This window comes from Carcharodon carcharias, chromosome 19, assembly GCF_017639515.1.
Source record: "Carcharodon carcharias isolate sCarCar2 chromosome 19, sCarCar2.pri, whole genome shotgun sequence".
NCBI classification, from domain to species: domain Eukaryota; kingdom Metazoa; phylum Chordata; class Chondrichthyes; order Lamniformes; family Lamnidae; genus Carcharodon; species Carcharodon carcharias.
The window spans coordinates 34315234-34342394 of NC_054485.1; the positions used below are offsets into that span (position 1 = coordinate 34315234).

At 41.5% G+C, this 27161-nt stretch overlaps 1 protein-coding gene across 3 annotated transcripts in view; it reads right to left on the reverse strand.

Moving 5' to 3' along the window:
• Positions 1 to 1228: 1228 nt before the first annotated feature.
• Positions 1229 to 27161, reverse strand: part of lypla2 (lysophospholipase 2) — a 44022-nt gene continuing 18089 nt past the window's right edge. For all 3 annotated transcript variants that reach the window (XM_041212450.1, XM_041212449.1, XM_041212448.1), the window contains exons 4-10: positions 20779 to 20844; positions 19805 to 19852; positions 19126 to 19196; positions 10932 to 11005; positions 10746 to 10847; positions 8506 to 8679; positions 1229 to 4908 (exon numbers count right to left, since the gene is read on the reverse strand). In XM_041212450.1, the coding sequence (XP_041068384.1) occupies positions 4858 to 4908; positions 8506 to 8679; positions 10746 to 10847; positions 10932 to 11005; positions 19126 to 19196; positions 19805 to 19852; positions 20779 to 20844 (586 nt within the window). In that variant the 3' untranslated portion in view covers positions 1229 to 4857. The remainder of the gene's footprint in view (positions 4909 to 8505; positions 8680 to 10745; positions 10848 to 10931; positions 11006 to 19125; positions 19197 to 19804; positions 19853 to 20778; positions 20845 to 27161) is intronic.

Sequence of the window (27161 nt, forward strand, 5' to 3'; positions counted from 1 at the left end):
TTATTCTGAGTTACAAATGTCCATGTTAGCTGGGCTAATGTGGATAATGTGTATACAAATCTGACTGCCCTCACTGCTGTCCTATTTCAGAATGTGCCTCCCACAACCAAAGAAAGGGATGAAAGACAGAGTGCGAGGTGTTTCTAAGATTGTCAAGACAGGCTAACAGTTTGCTAATTCAGTCAAAGGTGTAACCAAACAAAACCCCACAGCCAGCTCTCTAGCATCAATGACTATTCATCACCTCAGTCTTGTGCTTCAACTAGTCTGGATAATGGGTGGGATTTTCTGCACCCGCCCGCCACCACGATCTTCTGGTCCTGCCACAAGTCAATGGAATTCTGGCTGATGCACTGTATCACCCATGGCAGGGCTGGAAAATCCCAGCTGGATTATGTTTTTTTAAAATTCAGCTAGAAATTCTTTCCAAATCCTTTCTGGGAAAAAAAACCCAAAATGCAACACCATCTTTCAGAAGATGTCACAAGCATCTTTCCAAAACTTTCAGTGCAGATCTTCACCCAATAGCTCCCTCCTCGCAACACCATAAGTACCAACCTGCCACGAGGGGCATCAAAAGCAGTCAAAACCATACTCTTCAAATTTGAGTTTGCCACAGCCACCTTCTGGATAATCATACAAGACAGAAAGATACTCCAAAAAATTATATTATAAAGAGAGAACTTTATTCAGATTGCTCAGTTCCTTTTTTTAAACCATATCATACATTGTGAAACTATCAACTAGCATTAGCCTGGAAGAAAAAGGGTTGGGAACTGTTACTGCAGGAGGATTCTACTTAAAAGTCTGCAAAAATATCTAGAGGAGAGAGGAAGGGGGAAAAATTAGTAGAGGAAATAAAATAATTGGAACAGACCATCATATGCCACATATATCAGAATTTAAAACTTAATACTCAGATATTGAAACTATGAAACCTAGGGTTGCCCTGGAGTGACCAGGAATTAATCTCTTGGACATTGTTGTCAACAGCTCACAAGAAAAATCATAGCATTAAAAATAACTGCCTTTGTGTTTTACATTTTCTTTGAGCACTTTTGTTCATCGTGTATAAAAATGTTGGATATGAAAGACGGCTGTTTGGGCTGGACGGTTGTGAATAGGTCATGAGATGAAGCCTCCAGCAATATGCTCAACCAGATTTGGCAATCCTAATGAAATCTAAATGTGCTTCCTCATTATTGCTGAAGACACACTCAGAAAACACTTTCCTGATGGACTTCTCTTTATTCAATTTCACATTACAAGGAGACTGGAGGACAAAAATAAAATACTGTGGGTAAAATAATCAGATTTAACAACAGCAATGGAATGGAAAAGCATACACATAGAAATTGATTACATTTTTTGAAGGGTGCATTGACAAATGGTTTCTTTCAATGTGTTCAATTACCAATTCTCACGTGACATCACCTAAAGGTGTTAAGAACTGAGCAATTCTCTAAACTGCAACAATCACCATGACTGTATAATTGTAGATTAAAGTAAAAATTTGAGAGTTAATGCAATGAGCTTTGAATATTGAGTACACTGGCTTGTTCTCAATGTTGTCTGTGAAACACATTTGTGAATGCATGCAATGGTATAAATATTTAATTTTAATCTGTAATTAATTGTCAATGCTGCCCAGCAGTCACTATTTGGAGCATTTACCACTCAACACAGATACATTTTCTATCACTTACATTTGTAAGACACATTTAATGATTTGTTAATTTACAACTGTAATTTTCTACCAGAAGGAATGTGAGGTAGAACCAAATCAAATTTTGCTTTGATAACTACTGTTGGATGAACCTAGCATGAATGTTTAGGAAGATCCTCCCATGCCCCACCAACCATACTCCTTGAAGCTACATTCCTGGATGGCAGCTTCCTGTAATTGGGACAGGAAGGCAAGCTTGCTCTCCACCTCAAAAGCCATTGGAGCTCTGTGCTAAATTGGCAAGAGCCTTACTAAAAATTAAAACCAAAATGACCTTGCACTGCCTCCCTCTCCTCACAGCATTGCAAACTAGTGAAGCATATTAGAAAATCATACCATTAGGCTCTGATCAAAGTGAGAAAATAAAATTTACATGCACACTAAAATGCACGCAGGCTGCTCAGCAGTCACGGCTGTGATTTGAGCTGCATGTCCTCAGAAGCCATTTTCCAGGTAAAACTCAAGTGATTTTCAAGCTATGTTTTCAGAACCTCTGAACAAACTACAGGACATTTCTTACAACATAATATGAATTTACATCTTGTCCCAGTATAAGAAAAATTATTTTTTTCCATCCTCCTTCAAAGTGGTCAGTCCACTCCCATGGTCACTCTAACTAACCACATAAACATCATGACTATCATGACTACTTCTATTTTTCTCTTTTCTTGTAATAAAATGCTGTACCTCTGTCCAGTATCACCAACTAAAAAACTTATAGAAGATGCTATTCTACAAGTTACATTTGTCAATACTTTTTTGTGACAAAGATACTCAACCATATGCTAAGTTTTATCCATTAAGTATATCCAAAAGTATACAATGCCATATACAAGTGGCTGGTCACATCTGGAGAAAAAAGTCAAAGTATTTATAACAGGAAAGCGACTGAGCACTTTAAAGGAGGGTCTCATATACTCAAAAAGAATTGCCTAAAAGTGGTGATAGACATTAAAAACTAGCAATAGATTTTTAAAAAAGTTAACCCAATGGCATCGCTTCTGGAATGGAGAGCAAACAAAAAAAAATGCCACAGTTAAAAAGATCTCATTAATTCTCCCTCACATCCTCCAATATTATCTACCTTATGTTACAGAGATTTCATGACATGCTATTTTTATTGAAGATATATGTGAAATGCATCAGATGGAGTCCAGGTACAGCAATGATTTACCAAATCCAACCTTTAAGAAATCTAGTGCAAGTGCATATCACATGCTGTGTATAGAACTGTCACAGTAGGATTCTGTTTTGTGGCAAATGGATCCAAGGGTACTGTGTTACAATGCTTCAATGCAGTATCACTCAATACATATCAAAAACCTCAGATCTGTAATTTTACGTGAATGAATTTAGATTCTGCAGGTGCAGTTCTTGAAAAGGATTTGAACTCTTATGAAGCTGATGGCATTCATAGAAACTAGGACAATTTTGTTCTTTGCATAATTTTCAGCTACATGATGTACTGAAGTGCTAACCAACTTGCATCATTTGTTGGTCAGTAAAAATATTTTGCATAATTTACAACATTTTTTGTATTTTTAAGGTCAAAGCCTTTAACTTCTTTGCCAGCCAAATTAGTTTGTTGCTTTAAAAAGCTCCTGTGAAGCGCATTGCCCATTTTTGAAAAGTATTTTAAACAAACAGAGCAAAACTGAAGGTAATGTTATACCATTGCAGTTTAGGGAATCAACCTCAACAGTTTGCGACAAAGATCCAGGTTTCTATACCATCTGTCCACTTCACTGTATTAGATACAGAGGGAACATCTTGGATAGAACTAAATCAACCATTTAACAAGTGACTTTTACACTTCTTAAATAACTGTCCCCCTAAGTCTTCACAGATTTTCTACTCAATACACAGCACAGAGCTATGTCCAGTGGTTTAGAATTGGCAGACCTCACTAGAGGGCAAGCAAGAATGATGGTCAACGAGGCAGGCTGGATCCAAACCTTTGGCTAGCAGAACAATGCTCTTTGGAGATAATGCTTTATAATTTTTAGGGGACATTTTGAGGATGGAACATTTTTTTAAAAATTCAGCAGTGTCAAAAGCCTTCACGTAAGTGGTGATCCTTGATCTGTAAACCTCACTCAATGGTTGCATGTATAGACTTTCCTGTGGGAGACACTTAATAGCAGTCAATTAGTGGGGAGAGCTTGCCTTGGTGGATTTTTCCGTACCCCAGGGTGTTGAGATCAAATATCATGTTCACTTACTGCCACAGCTGAGATAAAAGCTGAGTAACTTACAGTTTTTAATGCAACTTCTACACTTTCCTCTCACTGGTCTGGTACATGCGTTAGGCAAACATTCCCCTTCCAGACTCCACTGCTATTCTCAAACAACTACTAGAAAATATACAACAGCCTGGCTCTTGTGATACTTGCCTCCATTCTGACAATCTAGCCATTACTGATCAGCAATCATGCTGCACCAGTGCACTGTTGATAGAGATTAAGATCCCGTCAGCTGAGAAAAACTATAGAATGTTTAGTCAGCAATCTTGTGTTGGTAGCCCTTAGGTTCATTCTATGATTTATTTTGCTTTTCATTCTTGAATAGACATACTTCTTCATTGCTGCTTCTTGGTCCCGTCAGCCAATACAGCAGGACTATCTAAGCCTTGCACTTCTCCACAATTACACCAATATTGTTCCACAATTTAACAAGTGAGTGCATCAATTTGCAGGAAAAGCACAAAAGAGAGTACACTGATACTACATTAAGCATATTTTGAAGCTTTAACTCTAGTTGAGGTGAAATCCAAGATCAGAAAAGTATGGGTTACCCTTCTTGCTTGGAGGAACTTTATAAATTATGTCTCAAAATAAAAGCTGCATTAGGAATCTTTTTGACTATTTGAGCTGGAAAGAGTTAAAATTGAATAGGTACTTCCTGTCAAAGGCAGTCTTCGCTATACTGATAAAATTACCTTTGAAGGGAGTTAGGATTGTGCCAGTACAAATTTTGGATATATCCAGTCTACTTTACATTAAGAAAAAATATTAACTGTTACGAATAAAATGGTCTGTAAAAGATCTGAGGTTGGTAGCACATGGCTTGGTTTCAGTTGTCAGGTGAAAGTTGAAAGGTTGAGGAGGGCCTCACAGATTTGCTCTCTTCAGTCAGACCGGTGGAAGCTGCTTTGCAATGAATTCTTTCACTGCCATCATTTCCTGTGTGATAAAAAAAGTCGCATTAAATTCTTCAGACCAGAAAGGGAAGAAAAAGTTATTGAAGTCTTTGCAATTCCATGAAAGCAATGTACTTTTCTTTCAACATACAATTCTTAGAATAAAATTAAGTTTCCTTATACAAATGTACATACGAACACGTGAATTAGGAGCAGGGGTAGACTATTTGGCCCCTTGAGCTTGCTGGCCTCAACTCCATTTTTGCCCTCCTAATCACTTGCTGTACCCGCATACTAACTTTTATGATTCATGTACCAAGACACCAAGGTCCTTCTGTACCTCAATGCTGCAATCTCTCTCCATGTAAATACTCTGCTTTTTTATTTTTCCTGTCAAAGTGGACAAGTTCACATTTTCCTACATTATACTCAATTTGCCAATTTTTTGCCCATTCACTTAATCTATGTATATCCCTTTGCAGACCCCTTATGTCCTCTTCACAACTTACTTAACTACCTTGGTGTCATCAGCAAATTTAGCAACCGTACATTCAGTCCCTTTGTCCAAGTCATTGATATAAATTGTAAATAATTGAGGCTCCAGCATTGATCCTTGTGGCACTACACTCCTTATATTTTGCCAACTCGAAAATGACTCATTTATGCTTACTGTTTCCCTATCCATGCTAATATATTACCACCTACACCATGAGCTCTTATTTTGTGTAGTAACTTTTGATGTGGCATCTTATCAAATGCCTTCTGGAAATCCAAGTACACCACATCTACAGATTCCCTTTTATCCACATTACTTTTTCAAAGAACCCTAATAAATTTGTCAAACGATTTCCCTTTCACAAAATTATGTTGACTCTGCCTGAGTACATTGCAATTTTCTAAATGCCTTGCTCTAACTTGCTTGATAATAGATTCCAGCATTTTCCCAATGACAGATGTTAAGCTACCTGGCCTGTAGTTCCTTTCTGTCTCCCCCCTTTCCGGAATACAGTTACATTTACTATTTTCCAATCTGATGGGCTCTTTCCAGAATCTAGGGAATTTTGAAAAATTAAAACCAATACATCTACTGGCTCAACAACCGCTTTTTTAAAAACGCTAGGATGAGGTCCAGCAGGACCTGGGACTTGTTAGCTTTTAGTTCTAGTAATTTTCTCAGTACTCTTTCCCTGGCAATTGTAATTGTTTTAAGTTCCTCCCTGCTTTTCACCTCTTGATTTGCAATTACTTCAGGGATGTTACTTGTGTCTTCTACAGTGACGACAGATGCAAAATATCTGTTCAATTAATCCGCCATTTTCTTATTTTCCATTATTCATTTCCCAGACTCTCTAGAGGACCAACACTCATTTTACTTACTCTTTTCCTTTTTAAATGCCTGTAGAAATCCTTACCATCTGTTTTTATATTTCTAGCTAGTTTTCTCTTGTACGCTAATTTCCCCCATCTTATATTTTTAGTTATTCTTTACTGTTTTATATATTCTGTCCAATCTTCTAAACTGCCACTAATCTTCACGGATACTGTACTGTCTTTAACTTCCTTAATTAGCCACAAACGGTGCGTCCTTCCCTACAGTTTCTCTTTCTCACTGGAATACATCTTTGCTGAGTGTTATGAAATATCTCCTTAAATACCTGCCACCTGCTCCACTGACCTCTCCCTTAACCTAACTTCCACATTCACTTTGGTCAGCTCTGTCTTCGTGTCCTCATAACTGCTCTAATTTAAGTTTAAAACACTAATCTTAGACCTACTCCTTTCCCTCAAACCGAATGTGAAATTCAATCATGTTATGATACCTGCTACCTAGGCAAGCCTTTACTAGGATGTCGTTAATTAATTCGGTCTCATTGAACATTACTAGATCTAGAATAGCCTGCCCTCTTGTTGGCTCTAGAACTTGCTGCTCTAAGAAACTGTCCCAAAAAGACTCTTATGAACTCATGTTCCAGCTACCTTTGCCAATCTGATTCATCCAATCTATATGTAGATTAAAGTCACCCATGATTATCACCGTACCTTTCACACAAGCCCATTTTATTTCTTCCTCTATACCCCATCCTACACTGTAGTTACTGTTAAGGGGCCTATAAACTACTCCCACAAGTGACTTCTTACCTTTGGTATTTATCTCTACCAAAACTGATTCTACATCTTGATTTTCAGAAATAAGGTCATCTCTCTCTACTGTACTGTCATCCTTAATTAAGGAGACACCTCTGCACCTTTTCCTAGCTTTCTGTCCCTCTGAAATGCCATGTATCCTTTAATATTCATGCCCTGGTCTTTGTCATCTTGTTGCCTTGTTTCTCTAATGTCTATCAGCTCATACATATTTATTTTTATTTGAGCTGACAATTCATCCATTTTGTTACAAATGCTACCTGCATTCAGATAGGGCCTTTAGTTCTGTCTTATTACTATTTTTACAACCACTAGCCTTATCTGCTGGCACATTCTTAAGTTTGTATGCTCTGTCCCTTCCTGCCATGCTCTGATTATCATTACCCTAATTGCTATCTTGCCTTGTCCTCTCACTTTAATATCACAGCTTCTCTCACTTGATCCCTTACCTGCACTATTTAGTTTAAAGCCCTCTCGACTGCCCTAGTTATACAAGTCGCCAGAACACTGGTCCCCATGACAGTTCAGGTGAAGATAAATAATGCAATGTCTGAAGGGAATATCAGCACTTTCCGCAAATGAATGGGAACATGGTTTGGTTTCATGAAGTTGAGCCCGATTTCTGTGGAAACAATTGCAGGAGGACTCAAACCTAAGATCATGTGAAGTCAGAGACTTTACCCACTAGGCCACATTAAGTTTACTTGTTAGCCTGCATCACAGCAGATATCATAAATGATTTTTCCTTCTAGATATGACCTCCCTTTGTCTTCAAAGCTGCCATCATAACCACCCTCCTCAAAAAATCCATATGATTCATCAATCTTAGGAAACTATTACCCTATTGTCAGCCTCCCTTTTATCCAAAATCCTTGAATATGTCACATTCCAAATCTATGGTTACCACTCCTGAAATTACTCATTTGAATCTCTAAAATTGGCTTTCCACCACAACTACAGCAGAGAAATGGCTCTAGCCAAAGTCTCAAATAGCATCCCATGAGTGTGATGGATTTGCATTAACCCTCCTTATCCTTGTTGACCTCTCCCCAGCCTCTGGTAAAATCAATCACATCATCCACCTCCTACATAGCCTCTATTGTCCAACTCGGTGGGACTCAATTAGTTATAGCTCTACTTATACAATTATGGCAAAAGTTGCTTTGCTGCAAGATTTGACAAGGTTCTCTCACAGTCATTTGAACTGGGGGAGGGGTGGTCACAAAAAAAAAAAAAGTTATGTTAGTCAAGCCTAGAATTCTTTATAATAATGCTGCCAGGCCAGATTTGGCTAGTAATTACTTCATCATTATCTTTTTCAGCATTTTATCAACTAATTAATGGGACCAGATAGTGAAGGGCTAGATCTATGTGATAGAACCAATATTATAAATTACGCAAATACCCAAATTATGGTGTTGTATTATTAATCGTTACGTACAAGATTTATATATTATAAACACAAGTACAAAGAAACAACTCTGGCTGCACTCACCTGTGGACATGAGCAGTGCTGCATTAAATATGTTTTGAACTGAAGGTTTGCAGGGTTAATGATTGCCTTTAGTTTCAGTGCTGTCATTGAACCAAATGTTAATGGTATCATGGGATCCAATTCACCATGGCACTGCAGGATGCTAATATCCTTGTTGACATTGCTACCTGCTGCCTAGAATTACCAAAAAAATTCAAAAGATATTTTAAAAATTACATTAAATTCTCAATGTAGCCTTCTTGTTGTCTGTTTAAACAATTGAAAGATATCCAAAAAGGGCAAGTTAATAAATAGATGTGTACTTTTATGCATTTACACATCTGAGTTAGTTTAAGAACATCACTTTGTTATATTGATGTTAGCATCTGAAATACAACACCACCTGCAAGTTCCCCTCCTAGCCACTCACCATCCTGACTTTGAAATACATCGCCATTTCTTCACTGTCGCTGGGTCAAATTCTGGGAACTCTCCCTAACAGCACTCGGGTGTACCTGCACTACAGGGACTGCACTAATTCAAGGGGGCAGATCCGCCACCACCTTATCAAGGGCAATTAGGGATGGGCAATAAATGCTGCTCTAACCAGCAACTCCTACATCCCATAAATGAATAAATAAAAAAAAACCCAAACTTTCCCATTCAGTGCTGCTTCTATAAGACACAGGTCCCTCATTGACAAATTTTATTGAGCATTAACTGAAGTGATGAGTGGGTCAATTTCCTCATTGTTCAGTGACAGACCAGGCCAACCATGATCACATATTTAATTCAATTTTAAACCAAACCATTTCATAGCTAGACTTAAATATGGGCATAAATTAGTCAAATTGATTTTGATATTACTTTTGCATCTTAAATCCCAAATTATTCCGAATTCTAATGGTACAGCACACCTAGAGCATGCACTTTTGGATCTTATCAAATTCATGGTGAGACACTAAGGAGCTGTGGAGGAGCAAAGGGTTTTGGTGTCCATGTGCACAGATAACTGAAAGTTAATACAAATGTACAAAGCAGCTAATGGAAAGTTGGCCTTCACTCCAAGGGTTTGGAATGCAAAAGTGAGGAGCAGATGCTTCTACTGTACAAAGCCTTGGTCCAACCCTAAACAGGGTATTGCATTCTTTTGTGGCACCAACATACAGAAAGCTATATAGGCCTTGGATGGAGAAAGCACAGGTTCACCAGAATGATATCAAGGCTTAAAGAGTTAAATTATGAAGTCAGGTTGCATAAATATAGCTTCTATTCCTTTGAGTTTCGAAGTCAAGGGGTGATCTAATCAAAGTATTTAAGATGATAAAGGGAGTTGATAGGTTAGATACAGAGAAGCAAATTACTTTGGTGGGGGAATCCAGCCATTCAGGGATGAAATCAGGAAGCGCTTTTTCCACACAAAAAGGCAGTGGAAATCTGGAATACTCTCCCCTTGCAGGCTGTGGATGCTGGATCAACTGAAATTTTCAAGACTAAGAGTTTGATAGATTTCTGTAATCCAAATGAATGGCAGAGCAGGCTGGAGGGGATGAATGGCCTACTTCTGCTCTGACGGTCTAAATTTGGATTCTGGTTTATACTGCCAGGCTTTGCTTTTTAAAATATTAAACTGAAGTTAAGTGACATGCTAACATTCTTTGAAAAGCTGTTACAAAAAAACAATTGACCAAAGTAATATACCTATTCCAAGGGCAATTGGAATGTAGAGAAGTAGCTATATAGCATGAACAGATGTGTGCAAGAAAAGACAAAGAGCAACCTCCCACCACAGGTTTTTTACCTTTAAATCGCCCCAACTCTCTTGAAGACATTGACTGCTAATGTTTGGTGCCACAGGCACTAGTCACCCTGTAATATTCTGACCGAGTCACTATTCTTTAGACAGGAACCTTCAAAGTGCACAGTGATAGACCATTCAGCTATCACTATAGCCAAGGCTGTCCCCATTGGCTCACTTCCAACTGAGCAGGGTTTAGCAATCAAGAGTGAAAACACCTTTTTACTAATCTACAAGGGCCAAGTGCCGCAATCACGCTGCCATTCCCTCAGATTAGGACTGAACATGTAAACCCAGAGAGCCAGATCACTGGGACAACTTGGAGAGTTTTAACACTTAATTAGTTTTGGACACATTAAAATTGTGGCAGAACATTATTCCAAAATCCCAGATAAATATCTTTCTGCTGCACCACAGCGCAATGCAATATGATCTACGGAGAAAATGTAAAATGTTTAGGTACCTGTGGGAAGGTTTTGTGAAGAGGGAGCCAGCAACTCAGGGCTACAACACCAGCCAGTTTGTGATGGCATGTCAGAGCAGTGTACAGAGACAATGCACCACCCTATTGTGAGAAGAGGTTCATTATTTTTCTTGATCAGGTAAAATAAGGTACTGTATATATTTGGAAATAGTTCTAAAGATTCACCTGTGAAAATCCTCCGAGCATGATCCTATGTGAAGGAATTCCATTTTTGATCTCATGTTCAATAACTGCTTTAACTTGGGGGAAAAAAGTGGACAATTATTTTAACAAACCACAATTCCTTAATCCCTCTAGTGCATATGGATCTCTGGATACAAATATGTAAGCATGCATTACAGAAGAGACTTTTTTTTTTACATACTCCCTGCTCTTTTTAATGAGCACTACATCTATTATTTAATCTTTGCCACACCTGTGTGACCAAAATTTGCCTTTTGTCCATTTATGTGTATATTGTTTCAGATCTAAGCCCGCTGTGATACGATTTCACTTTCTTGGCTCTCACTCTTTAACTCATGTTGTCAGGTATGCTACCTTTCATCTCTTCCTTTTCAGTTAATTGTTCCCTCTCCATTGCTAGTCCTCAGCTTTCCCTTCTTTCTTGCCATCATCCCACTCAACCATAGGGTGCCTTCTGCCCTCAGCATACTATGACAGGACTATCATGATACCCATTATGGAGTTGAGAATAAAGGCTTCATCCTCCACTCTTGCTAACCTTTTCACTCAGCATGTCTATTGAAAGCCAACTACTGCCCAGTCCACTGACCACCATCCTTCCCTGGACCCTTCTGGCAAGCTCTGCCTCCCTCTGCAGATTGTCATAGAGGTCTACAGCACAGAAAAAGGCCCTTCAGCCCATCGAGTCTGTGCTGGTCAAACAAGTACCCAACTATTCTAATCCCATTTTCCAGCACGAGGCCCACAGCCTTGCATGGCATGGTATTGCAAGTGCACATCTAAATACTTAAATGTTATGAGGGTTTCTGCCTCTACCACCTTCCTTTTCAGGCAGAGAGCTCCAGATTCCCACCACTCTCTGGGTGAAAAAATTCTTCCTCACACCCCTCTAAACCTCCTGTCCCTTACCTTAAATCTATGCCCCTCATAATTTTATGCATCTCAATCATGTCCCCCTTCAATTTCCTCCGCTTCAAGGAAAATAACCCCAGTCTATCCAATCTCTCATGACTAAAACTCTCCAGCCCAGACAACATCCTGGTAAATCTCCTCTGCACTCTCTCTAGTGCAATCACATCCTTCCTATAATGCAAATTCCAGAACTGCACGCAATATTCTAGCTGTAGCCTAACCAATGATTTAAACAGTTCCAGCATAACCTCTCTGCCCTTATATTCTAGACCTCGGCTAATAAAGGCAAGTATCCCATATGCCTTCTTAACCACCTTATCTACCTGTCCTGTTACCTTAAGGGACTGGTGGACATGCACACCAAGGTCCCTCAGATCCTCGGTACTTCCCAGGGTCCTACCATTCATCGTGTATTCCTGTGCCTTGTTTGTCCTGCCCAAGTGCATCACCTCACACTTATCCAGGTTAAATTCCATTTGTCACTGATCAGCCCATCTGACCAGCCCGTCTATATCCTCTTGCAATCTAAGGCTATCCTCTTCACTATTTATCACCCCACCAATTTTCGTGTCATCTGCGAACTTACTGATCAACCCTCCTACATTCAAGTCTAAATCGTTTATATATACCACAAACAGCAAGGGAACCAACAACGTTCCCTGTGAAACCCCACTGGACACAGGCATCCAGTCACAAAAACACCTCTCGACCATCACCCTCTACTTCCTGCCACTCAGCCAATTCTGGATCCAATTTGCCAAACTGCCTTTGATCCCATGGGCTCTTACCTTCGTTATCAGTTTCCCATGCAGGACCTTATCAAAAGCCTTGCTGAAGTCCAAGTAGACAATATCAAATGCATTGCCCTCATCTACACATCTGGTCAACTCTTCGAAAAATTCAATCAAACTGGTGAGACATGACCCCCCCTTAACAAAACCATGCTGACTGTCCTTGATTAATCCGTGCCCTATGTATATTAATTCTGTCCCTCAGAGTTGCTTCCAATAGTTTCCCCACCACTGAGGTTAGACTGACTGGCCTGTAGTTCCCTGGTTTGTCCCTTCCTCCCTTCTTGCATAACGGTACCACATCGGCTGTCCTCCAGTCCTCTGGCACCGCTCCTGTGGCCAGAGAGGTATTGAAAATTATTGCCAGCTCCCCTGCTAGCCCCTTGCCTCACTCAACAACCTGGCATACATTTCATCCGGGCCTGGAGATTAATCTACTTTTAAGTTTGCCAGGCAACTTAGAACTTCCCTCCCTTTCTATGCTAATTTCTTTAATTATATCACAGTCCTTCTGCCTGATTTCCACACCCATGTCATCCCTCTCACTTGTGAACACCAACACAAAGTATTCAGTTAGAACCCTACCTACGTCTTCTGGCTCCACACACAAATAACCACTATGTTCCTTAATGGGCCCTACTCTTTCCCTAGTTATCTTCTTACTCTTAAAGTACTTGTAAAATAACTTTGGATTTTCCTTTATTTTACCTACAAATGTTTTTCAAGCCCCCTTTTTGCTCTCCTAATTTCCTTTTTAAGTTCCCCCTGCACATTCTATACTCCTCCAGGGCTACTGCTGTTTTGAGCCCTCTGTATCTGCCATAAGCCTCCCTTTTTCTCTTTATCCAATCCTGTATATCCCTCAACATCCAGGATTCCCTGGATTTGTTGGTCCCACCCTTTCTCTTTACTGGAATATGTTGGCCCTATACTCGGCCTATTTCCTTCTTGAATAAGTCCCACTGCTCTGATACAGATTTACCTAAAAGTAGCTGCTCCCAGTCCACTCTGACTAAATCATATCTGATCTTATTAAAATCGGCCCTCCCCCAGTTTAGAACTCTGGCTTCTGGCCCATCCTTGTCCTTTTCCATAACAACCTTGAATCTAACGGAGTTATGACCACTATCTGCAAAATGTTCCCCCACAGACACCTCTATCACTTGCCCAGCTTCATTCCCTAAAATTAAGTCCAGGACCGCCCCCTCTCTCGTAGGACCTTCTATATGCTGACTTAAAAAGCTCTCCTAGATGCATTCTAAGAATTCCCCTCCCTCTAAACCTATCACACTATGAGTAACCCAGTTAATGTTGGGGAAGTTGAAACCCCCGCACAATTACTAACCTATTATTTTTACACTTCTCTGAAATTTGCCTACATATCTGCTCTTCTATTTCTCTCTGACTGTTTGGGGGCCTATAGTACACTCCCAGCAATGTGATTGCTCCTTTTTTGTTTTTCAGTTCTATCCATATGGTTTCATTTGAGGAGCCTTCTAAGATTTCATCCCCCCTTACTGCTGAAATTGATTCCTTGATCAATGTTGCAACACGCGCTCCTCTTTTACCGCCTTCCTTGTCTCGCCTGAAGACCCTATATCCTGGAATATGAGCTGCCAATCCTGCCCATTACTCAACTGTGTCTATGTGACAACAATGACATAATTCTTCCATGTATTAATTTGTGCCCTCAATTCATTTGCCTTATTCGTCAGGCTCCTTGCATTAAAATAAAAACAAAAAACTGCGGATGCTGGAAACCCAAAACGAAAACAGAATTACCTGGAAAAACTCAGCAGGTCTAGCAGCTTCGGCGGAGAAGAAAAGAGTTGACGTTTCGAGTCCTCATGACCCTTCAACAGAACTGAGTGAATATTAGGAGAAATATAAGCTGGTTTAAGGTGGGGGTGGGAGGTGCGGTGGGGTGTGGTTGTAGGGACAAGCAAGCAGTGATAGGAGCAGATAATCAAAAGATGTCACAGACAAAGGAACAGAGGTGTTGAAGGTGGTGATATTATCTAAACGAATGTGCTAATTAAGAATGGATGGCAGGGCACTCAAGGTACAGCTCTTGTGGGGGTGGGGTGGAAAGACTAGCAGGGCATACAAGATTTAAAAATAATGGAAATAGGTGGGAAAAGAAAAATCTATATAAATTATTGGAAAAAACAAAAGGAAGGGGGAAGAAACAGAAAGGGGGTGGGGATGGAGGAGGAAGTTCAAGATCTAAAGTTGTTGCATTCATTATTCAGTCCGGAAGGCTGTAAAGTGCCTAGTCGGAAGATGAGGTGCTGTTCCTCCAGTTTGCGTTGGGCTTCACTGGAACAATGCAGCAAGCCAAGGAGACACGTGTGGGCAAGAGAGTAGGGTGGAGTGTTAAAATGGCAAGCAACAGGGAGGTTTGGGTCTTTCTTGCGGACAGACCGCAGGTGTTCTGCAAAGCGGTCGCCCAGTTTAGGTTTGGTCTCTCCAATGTAGAGGAGACCGCATTGGGATCAACGAATGCAGTAGACTAAGTTGGGGGAAATGCTGTTCACTTGAGAGGTGTGCTTGGGCCCTTGGACAGTGAGGAGAGAGGAAGTGAAGGGGCAGGTGTTGCATCTTTTGCGTGGGCAGGGGAGGTGCCATAGGTAGGGGTTGAGGATTAGGGGGTGATGGAGGAGTGGACCAGGGTGTCCCGGTGGGAACGATCCCTATGGAATGCCGCCGGGGGGGGTGAAGGGAAGATGTGTTTGGTGGTGGCATCAAGTTGGAGTTGGCGGAAATGGCGGAGGATGATCCTTTGAATGCGGAGGCTGGTGGGGTGATAAGTGAGGACAAGGGGGACCCAATCATGTTTCTGGGAAGGAGGAGAAGGCTTGAGGGCGGATGCGTGGGAGATGGGCAGGACACAGTTGAATGCCCTGTCAATGACCGTGGGTGGAAAAGCTCGGTTAAGGAAGGAGGAGGAACTGTTTTTGAAGGTAGCATCATCAGAACAGATGCGACGGAGGCGAAGGAACTGAGAGAATGGGATGGAGTCCTTACAGGAAGCGGGGTGTGAGGAGCTGTAGTCGAGGTAGCTGTGGGAGTCGGTAGGCTTGTAATGGATACTGGTGGACAGTTTATCACCAGAAATTGAGAGAGAGGTCAAGGAATCGGACGGCCCACTTCTACCTCCTACCCAAAATCCACAAACAGAACTGTCCCGGTAGACCGATCGTGTCAGCTTGCTCCTGCCCCATTTCTCGTTATCTTGACTCCCTTCTCTCTCCCCTTGTCCAGTCCCTTCCCACCTACATCCATGATTCCTCTGACACCTTACGTCACATCAACAATTTCCAGTTCCCTGGCCCCAACCGCTTCCTCTTCACCATGGACATCCAATCCCGCTACACCTCCATCCCCCACCAGGATGGTCTGAGGGCTCTTAGCTTCTTCCTCGAACAGAGGCCTGGACAATCCCCATCCACCACTACTCTCCTCCGTCTGGCTGAACTTGTTCTCACACTGAACAATTTCTCCTTTACCTCCTCTCACTTCTGCCAAATAAAAGGTGTGGCTATGGGTACCTGCATGGGCCCAAGCTATGCCTGTCTCTTTATGGGGTATGTGGAACATTCCTTGTTGCAGTCCTACTCCGGCCCCCGCCCACAACTCTTTCTCCAGTACATCGATGATTACTTCGGTGCTGCTTCATGCTCTCGTCGGGACTTGGAAAAATTTATTAATTTTGCTTCCAATCTCCACCCCTCCATCATTTTCACATGGTCCATCTCTGACACTTCCCTTCCCTTCCTTGACCGCTCTGTCTCAATCTCTGGTGATAGACTGTCCACCAATATCCATTACAAGCCTACCGACTCCCACAGCTACCTCGACTACAGCTCCTCACACCCCGCTTCCTGTAAGGACTCCATCCCATTCTCTCAGTTCCTTCGCCTCCATCGCATCTGTTCCGATGATGCTACCTTCAAAAACAGTTCTTCTGACATGTCCGACTCCTTCCTTAACCAAGGTTTTCCATCCACGGTCGTTGACAGGGGCCTCAACCGTGTCCGGCCCATCTCCCGCGCATCCACCCTCACGCCTTCTCCTCCCTCCCAGAAACATGATAGGGTCCCCGTTGTCCTCACTTATCACCCCACCAGCCTCCGCATTCAAAGGATCATCCTCTGCCATTTCCGCCAACTCCAACATGATGCCACCACCAAACACATCTTCCCTTCACCCCCCCGGCGGCATTCCATAGGGATCGTTCCCTCCGGGACACCCTGGTCCGCTCCTCCATCACACCCTAATCCTCAACCCCTACCTATGGCACCTCCCCACGCCCATACAAAAGATGCAACACCTGCCCCTTCACTTCCTCTCTCCTCACCATCCAAGGGCCCAAACACTCCTTTCAAGTGAAGCAGCATTTCACTTGCATTTCCCCCAACTTAGTCTACTGCATTCGTTGCTCCCAATGCGGTCTCCTCTACATTGGAGAATCCAAACGTAAACTGGGCGACCGCTTTGCAGAACACCTGTGGTCTATCCACAAGAAAGACCCAAACCTCCCTGTTGCTCCCTCCACCCTGCTCTCTTGCCCACATGTCTGTCCTTGGCTTGCTGTATTGTTCCAGTGAAGCCCAACGCAAATTGAAGAAACAACACCTCATCTTCCAACTAGGCACTTAACAGCCTTCTGGACTGATTATTGAATTCAACAACTTTAGATCTTGAACTCCCTCCTCCATCCCCACCCCCATTCCGTTTCATCCCCCTTCCTTTTGTTTTTTCCAATAATTTATATAGATTTTTCTTTTCCCATCTATTTCCATTATTTATAAATCTTGTATGCCCTGCTAGTCTTTCCATCCCATCCCCACAAGAGCTGTACCTTGAGTGCCCTGCCATCCATTCTAAATTAGCACATTCGTTTAGATAATATGACCACCTTCAACACCTCTTTGTTCCTTTGTCTGTGACATCTTTTGATTATCTGCTCCTATCACTGCTTGCTTGTCCCTACAACCATACCCCCACCCCACTTCCCCTCCCCCTCCACCCCAAACCAGCTTATATTTCACCCCTCTTCCAATATTCACTCAGTTCTGTTGAAGGGTCATGAGGACTCGAAACGTCAACTTTTTTCTTCTCCGCCGAAGCTGCCAGATCTGCTGAGTTTTTCCAGGTAATTCTGTTTTTGTCTTTGCATTAAAATGCCATTCAACCTCACCAAACTCCCTTGTGTCTTAACTGGCCTATAATTTCTATGCCTTCCAGACTCACTTGCTTTCTCTTCTACTTTGGCTGTGCATCACCCTTGAACCTCCTCTCAGGATCCCACCCACCCAACCCTCTCCGCCCATTCCGGTCCAGGTGCAACCCATCCGCCTTGTACAGGTCCCACCCTCCCCAGAAATGGTCCCAATGTCCCAGAAATCTAAAGTCCTCCCTCCAGCACCATCTCTCCAGTCATGCATTCATCTGGGCTAACCTCCTATTTCTATACTCACTAGCGCATGGTATTGGAAGTAATCCAGAGATTACTACCTTTGAGGTCCTGTTTTTTTAATCTGCTTCCTAGCTCCTTGAATTCTGCTTGCAGGACCTCATCCCTCTTCCTACCAATGTCGTTGGTACCAATATGTACCACGATCCCTGTTTACCCTACCCCTTTAGAATGCCCTGCAGCTCAATATTCCAGGATATGGGGTCTTCAGGCGAGACAGGGAAGGAGGTAAAAGAGGAGGAGGTAATGCAACATCGATCAAGGAATCAATTACAGCAGTAAGGAGGGATGACATTTTAGAAGGCTCCTCAAATGATGCCAAATGGGTAGAACTGAAAAACAAAAAAAGAGCACTGGCGCCAGGGAGACAACATACCATCTTGGAATCACATCTACGGCCGCAAAAACGCCTGTCTGTTCCCTTTACTATCGAGTCTCCTACTATTGCTCTTCCCCTCTTTTTCCTCCCTCCCTGTGCAGCTGAGCCGCTCATAGTGCTTGACCGTGGCTGCACTCCCCAGAGGAACCGTCACTCTCACCGTTTTCCAACACAGAAAAATAGTTCTCGAGCGTGATCAGTCAGAGTGCAAGCAACCTCTAGGACTTCCCACATGTTGCAGGCGGTACATAACACGGGACTGAGGTGCCCTGCCATGCCTTTAAGTTAAATACAGTAAAAGAAATTGTCTGCTCACTCACAAACTAGGTCTTTGCAACCTTTGGAATTCTCCTTGTGAACCCTCTGCATCTCAAACGGTGCTTTCTTTAATAACATTCTTAAAGACTACTCTTTCAATAAGCATAAGGTCACCCTCCCTGATCATGCTGTCTTTGGCTGGACACTCAACGCTTCTGAAGTGTTGTGGGAAATTTCTCTGTTAAGAGATGATATATAAATACAAATACAAGGTGTTGTATGTTTAAAGCAAAGTGCTCAACTGGTCCTAATTGCTGCAGGAATAAAAAGGATTTGGACACAGGAATGGAGACTTACTGCAGTCAGAAGCTTTCTTTATACCAGTTTCATCTTCTGCATCTTCTGGATTTAATCCTGCCAAGTCAAACCTTTCAAACAGAAGAGAATGGAAATTCTTGTACTCTCAATTATAATGTGTGATTAAGCAAAATAAAGTTATGGCTTAGTTAAATAGTGAAAATAGTGATTTGTACTCTGCTTTAAGAATGCTTGAATTACAAATGGCAAAAAGCATCTCCAATGTTGCTCAGTGATCAGCAGTGGCAATGAGTTAGGGGTGATTACCTCATGAGACAATACTGAATAAATACACTTGAAAGGTTACTTTGTCTTTTTTCTCTTTATGGTGGTGGGTTGATCTGCATGGAGCTTTCAGCATTTGTTTTAATTTCAATTTTTCAGTTTCTTTCTTATTTACACAAAACAAATTTTAATTTCTACTCAAAGGTGCAGTGATTCTGTTCCTGATTACTATACAGTGATCACCTGTATAGTGATCACCTGTGATGTTCCAAGTAAGGAGTCAAGGCCAAGTGCAGTATTCAAGTGAAGCAAGGTTAGAAAGCCTGGGAGAATTAGGATGTGTGTTTTGGGGGCTGGGGTGTGTTTCGGGGTGGGGGTGGTGGGTGGCAGGTGGAAGAAAGGGGAGAGGAGCTAACAAGTCATAAAAGGAGAAAATTAAATCCGGCAAACTCACCATGATGGCATGGGTATAGACCTATTCAATTGCACCGGGATCTTTGGCCTGAATAAATAAAAGAATATAATTAAATTCAATCCAGGAATTCTCTCTCAAATGTAGTACCAGCTAACTTCAAATTAATGCACATTTCAATACAATTTAGGTGCAATAGTTAACTTCAAATAGATGCTGCTTCCTTATTCATATTTCATTGATTTTTTGAGTATTAAAGAATACTACAATATATTTTTATGCACAATGTAGAATTTTTTAAAGATCCTCTAAGATCTCAGCTGGCTCAGGGTGATTAAGCAAGCCATTTGGACCATGCTGAATTAGCTCATTTCAAGGACGTGGCAGCAAGTGCTAGGAATTACCCTGGGTTAGGTAGGGAAAAAAGGGCAGCTTTTCACCACCCAACTGTGATACATACTGGAAATGCATATGTGTCAATATCCTGGCAGAACAGGATCAGGCCTGGCTGTGATGCGTCCTGTAACTGAATAATTTGCCATCATCTACTGTCGAGGGTCACACAAAGAACAGGTCTTCTTGAGCTACTCAATATGTGGCTCTGTAACCCAAGCAAGTTATCAATATGCTTAGGAGGGGTCAGGAAAGGGGAAAATAGGGGAAATAATTAAAACTGTTGGGGTTAAAACCAGTGTAGAGTTGAAAGTCATTCATCTTTCTGCAGAATCATATAACCTGGTTTTGAGCATACCGGACTTCAGCTCAAAAACATTTCACATTTCTCGACAAACAAGCCACAGCTGTTATATGATTGCCAGGCTCTGTCAATTCTGTTTACTAGCAGGGCAAGTAATAACAAGGGCAAACGTAACAAGGCATTTTTACAATCCTACCACCAAGCTTTATAAGCTACTTTGCTCTTCACGAGTGTCATTAACAATTCAATGTTCCAGATTAACACTTTAAAAATAAAAGGCATTCATCAACAAATTTCACACAAGTTGAACAGTACTTACGCATGTGGGCAGATATATTTCACATAGGGAAGTCGGATGGAGGACAATGATTCAGCCCAACCATGTCTGAAAGAAAATTTCAAACTGTTCAGCGCCCTATGTAATAATTTCAAAGAAATAAACCTGCAACAGCTATAGGAATTCAGAAAGATTCCAGGGATGAAGGATTTTAGCTACAAGATTAGGTTGGAGAAACTGGGGTTGTGTTCCCTGGAGAAAAGGAGATTGAAGGGAGGTTTGATAGAGGTGTACAATTTTATGACAGATTTAGATAAGGTAGACAAAGAAAAGCTGTTCCCATTACCTGATCGTACAAGGATTAGAATACACAGATATAAGGTTGTGGGCAAGAGATGTGAGGGGGATTTGAAGAACAACCTTTTTACACAGCAAATGGTAAAGACCTGGAATTAACTGCCTATGACAGTGGTGGAAGCGGACACAATGAATGATTTCAAAGGAAATTGGATGGGCACATGAGCAAAATAAACTTACACGGCTACAGGGGTAAAGCAGGGGAGTGAGGCTGATTGGATTGTTCAGAGAGCCAACATGGACTAGATGGGCCCAACGGCTCCTTCTGTGTTGTAATGACTGTGCCTCTATGATTATATGACTATCAAATATGAGGCTCTAGCTCTGATGTTCTTTATTCTACAGGCACCAGCAACTTCATCCTTCTTACTATCAACAGATGCTAATGACAGTTTACCTTATGCACATGTTAGTGGTTACATATATGTGTTTCTTCTGTAGTTGGTGGTACATTGCATAATGGATCCAACCTTTGTTATTCTATAATGCTGCTGATTTAGAATTTTGACCTGCTTTTACAGGTTCTATTTAGTTTGTCCGGGATTGTGTCAAGATGCTATTTCATGTCATTATACAAACAGATACATATTAAACCAGTTCGGTATCAACTGCCAGATCCTTTTATGTGATTTAAATGGGAAATCTTGATATTTAGATTTGATAGACACCCAATTCCATTGCAGAGCTGAAAATTGCGGTGACGCGTTAAAAATGGTCCCCAGTGAACCCTGGTTTGGAACAGAACAAAAAACAAAGCCATACAGGAAAGCATGATCCTGTGCTGATTTATAAACCTTTTAACTTGATTTCAAACTAATTATTTATCCAGTTGCCTTTAAAAGAGTTACAATAACTGCCTTTATTTAGTGAAACTTACCAAAGTTCATCACGAGAGGCATCAGACACTGAGCAGGAGTTAGATGGAGTTAGCGGAGAATATCAAATAATATAGCTTTAATTACTTTAAGATACCTAGCCCACAAATCTCTAATCACCACAGCTCTCCAAGCTAAAACTGGCTTTAAACTGGTTAATATTGAACCTATGTTTTCTAGTTGTGTGTGTAAGTTGAATTTAAGGAACAGAGTGTGAAACTAGAGGATTATAGGTCAGTTAGCCATCTGTTGGTGGGAAATAGTAAGTCTATAATTAAGGATCAAATGACTGAACATATGGAAAATTTTAAACTCAGCAGAGTAAACCAGTATCAATTTACATTGGGTATGCCAAGCCTGACAAACCTGATTGAAATTTTTGAAGAGGTGATTAAAGTTATGGTTAGGGCAATATCTACGGATGTTATTGATATGAACTTTCAAAAGGCATTTGGACAAAGTCCCTCATAAAAGCCTGCTAACAAAAGTTGGAATTGAGGGCAAATTATTGACCTGGTTAGGAGATTGGCTGAGCAGTAGGAGACAGACAGAAGGGATAATTTGTTGATTCTAAAATTACCAGAATGTGAACAGCAACATCTCATCTGTATTGGGCATCACCTGTTCAGTGTACTTTTAATTACTTAGCTGATGGAATAGAGAACCACATATCCAAGTCTGTCCATGACATAAAGATAGGCTGCATTGTAAGCCGTGCAGATTGAAGCATAAAGTCTGGAGGAATTAATGTATGAATGATTCAAACTGTGGCAAATATATTTCAATATATGGCAGTTGTGAGGTCATCCACTTTGGACCACAAAAGGATTGATCAGAGTACTTCTGAAGTGGTGAAAAATCAGAAGCAGTGGAAGTCCAAAGTGACTTTGTTAGGGGTAGGGTATGTACATCATTAATGTCATGGATAGGTACAAAAAAGAATCAAAATTGTTAATGGAATGTTACTCTTTATACAAATGGTTAGAAATAACGCTAAAGCTGTACAAAACCCTGGTTAGACCATATCTGGGAGTACTGTGTTTAGTTTTGGGCACCAGACGTTAGGATCGATATATGGCCTTTGAAGGAGTATAGCATAGCTTTACAAGAATTATATAATGTAACTCCTGGAGTCCAGATATGAGGAAAGGTTACACAAACTAGGGTTATATTTAGAGCTTAGAAGGTTAAGAAATGACTTGATTGAAGTTTTGAGATACTAAGGGGATGTGATAGTTTTTCTCTACCTACTTCCACTGGTCAGGGAATCTAGGCTCAGGGAACATAGCCCAGAAAATTAGAGCCAGACATTTCATGAGTGAAGTCACAAAACAATTCTACACAAGGGTGGCAGAAGTTTGGAACACTCTTCCACAAATGGCAGTTGATTCTGGAGTTAGTATCTGGTATCTGGGGTATGGGTTGGGGGTGGGGGCTTGGCTGCCAGCTGGAGAGCCCTGTCACCTCTTCAGGAAGGCCAGCCACATTAAGTGGGCAGCGGTGGGCCTTCCCCGAGTTCAATGATCACAGGGGTGGAGGTCCTGCCCGCTGACAGCTGCCAGCCAGAGGTTGATAGGTTTTAATAGCTCAGCAGCAGCACCAATGAGCCGATGGCTACTGCCAGAAATACACCCAGCTGAGGCCCAGGGTCTCCAAGAGACCCAGGCTAGAGGTGAGTGATGGCAGGAGGGGCATGGGGAGGGTGGATCAGCAGCAAGGGCAGGGTTGTAGCTCTCAGCGGGCCAACCCCCCCACCTCCCCTAATGTTAGGTCTCTCGTTCAGGCACTGAGTGCCTTTGAATGAGGGACAACCCCTGAAAGCCCCCAAGCAACCCCGACATGGTTTGTTTTTCCGGCTTCCGCATGGCAAGTCCCTCATCTGCTACTGGGTGAATACTAGTGACAATGGGATGAGGCCCTTAAGCAGGCATTAATTGGCAGCAGGGTAGGTAAGCCATCTACAAGTCCCCACCATCTTCCCGCACAATTAAATGCCCCCGCCCTCTGGCCACGGGAGATGGCACTAAGCTCTGCCCTGAGTCACTTGCTTATTTTAAATCTGAGATTGATTGATTTCTGTTAACCAAGGTATAAAGTATATGGAGCAAAAGCAGGTATATGGAGTTAAGTCATAAATCATCCATGATCTGACAATGGTGGGACAGGCACAATGTCTTATTCTTGTTCCTACAAATAGCTTCCTTCCATCTGCATCTTTCATTTAAAATTGTAAAAACATTTTTAAGACCTCGACCACATTCTTCCCAATATTTCTCCAAAGAAAGTAAGTTCAATCCATCTTTCCTTTTTCAACATTATAACAAAATTAAATCATTTTGTCTATCGTGTGTTACTTTATTCCTCTTTCTTGGCTCTTAGTACACAAGGTTAAAATGTGTAACTACAAGCTCCTTTTCAGAGAATACACATTAAACATAAGTTGATTTTCTCTTTTTACTTTGGGGCAAGGCAACCACATGCTTAATTCCATAGTCCTTCTGCATGGTTTGCTGCCATAGAACAATTTAACAGATTATTCAAAGGATTTGGTACATATCACTGAATAAAGGCACTCCATTTGAGTCAAACATCCAAGGTGATTAACATCCTGGAGGTAGACATCTTATTGAGGTGGTGGATTTGATTGACAGTTCTTCCTCAGATGCGAGTCAGGTCTAATGAGAGGCAAGGACCCGTATATCTAGTGTAAAATCCCTAAAATGGAAAACTGATATCCTTTTATTAACAGGCTGTACAACCCCACAATCTCTACCACCTAGAAGGACAAGGCCATCAGCTGCAAGTTCCCCTCCAAGCCACACACCATCCTGACTTGGAACTATATTGCTATTCCTTCACTGTCACTGGGTCAAAATCCTGGAACTCCCTTCCTAACAGCACTGTGGGTGTACCTACACCACATGGTCTGCAGCAGTTCAAGAAGTCAACTCAGCACCACCTTCTCAAGGGCAATTAGGGATGGGCAATAAAAAAGCTGGCCGAGCCAGCGAAGCCCATATCCTGTGAAAAGAATTTTTAAAAATGCAGTATCCCAAATCTGGGCTCAGCAGTGAACTATAAAAGATTAGTACAATCTGCATCGACTTGCAGTAAAACACTTGATCATGAAGCATTTGTCACAAAGTTATTGACTCGAAACATTTTTGCAATAATTGCTTAATAACACAAGTCCTTTTCCACCTTTCCTTACAGGCGTGATCTTTCAGCACATATGCATTATATTACATTTATCCACATTAAAATCCACTTGCTATTCCCTAGCCCATTTGTCAGATCTTCTTTTGCTCCTACTTTGGTAAGACTGCCCCATCACTAGCTGCTTATTAAAAGAAAATTTTTAAAAATCAGAAAAGCCCAAAGACGGGATACCACAATGTTTGAAAGCAAAGTATAAATCCAGAGCAATGATTAGTTACTTGGACTATAAAACCCTCCCAATTTTCATCTACATGCTACTGACTACAGTAAAGTCCCGCCATTTGCGACCTCCTTGCTCATGTTTTTACTTACCTGCGCACAGCATTGCCCATCATGTGAGCAATACTCACTTATCCACAATTTCTTCTCTCTCTCTCCCTCTTCTCCTGGGGAGACGGCAGCCATAACGGAGCAGAGATTGAAATGGTTTCAGCTGAACTGTAGCCCGAATGAAGGGAGTAACCCGGAAATGTCAGAATTGCTGGGTCCCGAGCTACAATAACAGCTCTATTCAATTTTAAATCTTCACCGATGTATTGCTCAGAGGTCCCCCCCACCCACCGTCTGTCCTACACAGACACTATACCACATTTTTGCTGGAGAGTCCCATACTGCCTTGCATGGCTGGAACCTATGTGATTGAATCCCATTCAAAAACAAGCTCCCCCTTTGCAATTTCGCCGTTTGCAGGGGAACGTAACCCCCGCAAATGACAGGACTTCACTGTATTCCAATACTGTCCTGGGTGGATTCCCAACTTCCAGCCTATATAACAAGCTCTGTTGCCTAATACCCATTTTAAACCAAGTTCACCCATCACCCCTGTCTTCATTTACCTACATTGGTTCCTGTTCTGGCAAGAACTTGATTTTAAAATTCACATCCTTTTTCCCTCAAATCGCTTCATGGCCTCATCTCTCCCTATGTCTGTAACCATCTCCAGCCCACTGAGATCTCTGCATTCCTCCAATTCTGGCCTCTTGTGCATCCCTGATGTTTTTCACTCTACCACTAGCAGCTGTCTGGGATCCAAACTCTGGAATTCCTTTCCTAAACCTCTTTAGCTCCCTCTCAAGATACTCCTGGTAACCTACTTCACCTTTACTAATATATCCTAATGTAACTCAATGTCAAAGTGCCTTGGGATTTTTTCTACATTATAGGTGCTATATAAATGCACGGTTATTAAAATTGGTAGGGGGAAAGAAATAGTGAGTTAGGTAAGCAACTTCAATGTTTGAGGAAAAATGCCTATAAGGTGAAGGCTTTACAATGAGCGTTCATTTCAGCACAGTGAGAATTAGAAAAAAGTACTTTGAAGTGTAGTCACTGCTGTAATGTAGGAACTGTAGCCAATTTGTGCATACATTTGTCACGAGAGTGTCAGCCTAGATTTTGTGCTCAAGTCTCTGGAGTGCAACTTGAGCTCACAACCTTCTGCTCAAGAAGCAATAGTCGTACCGTTGAGCCAAGGCGGAATAAAACAAGAAGGTGTGATTAGGGTATTGCAGCTGCAGCTTGAAAAGCAAGGAGGGAAAGAAAGTTCAGAGGAATATTAATCATAACAGTATCTATAAGACAAGGTAGTACAAAAGTCAATGTAGGAAAGTGCTCGTCACAACAAGAAACTAAATTTCCTTAAGGTAACATTAACATAGGTTTTGGAAGAGGTAAGTGACCTAGTGAGGTTAATTTTTCCTTAAGCTGGTAACTGTACCATCACCATAGAAATGGGGTAGGAAGGGAGTTCACAAGATTATCAGACACAACCTTAGCAAGGAATCAGAAGGAGTAATTTCTGCAGGAGCAGAAAAACAGTGGTAGATGTTATTAAGGAGCTCCATTACTGAATTAACAAGTTACATGTAAATATAAAGTTGATTCAGGCAAGGACAAGTAGGCATCAGTGTAATACATTTTAGAGATGGGCAATAAATGTTGGCCTGGCCAGTGATGCTGAAGCACCATTAAAGA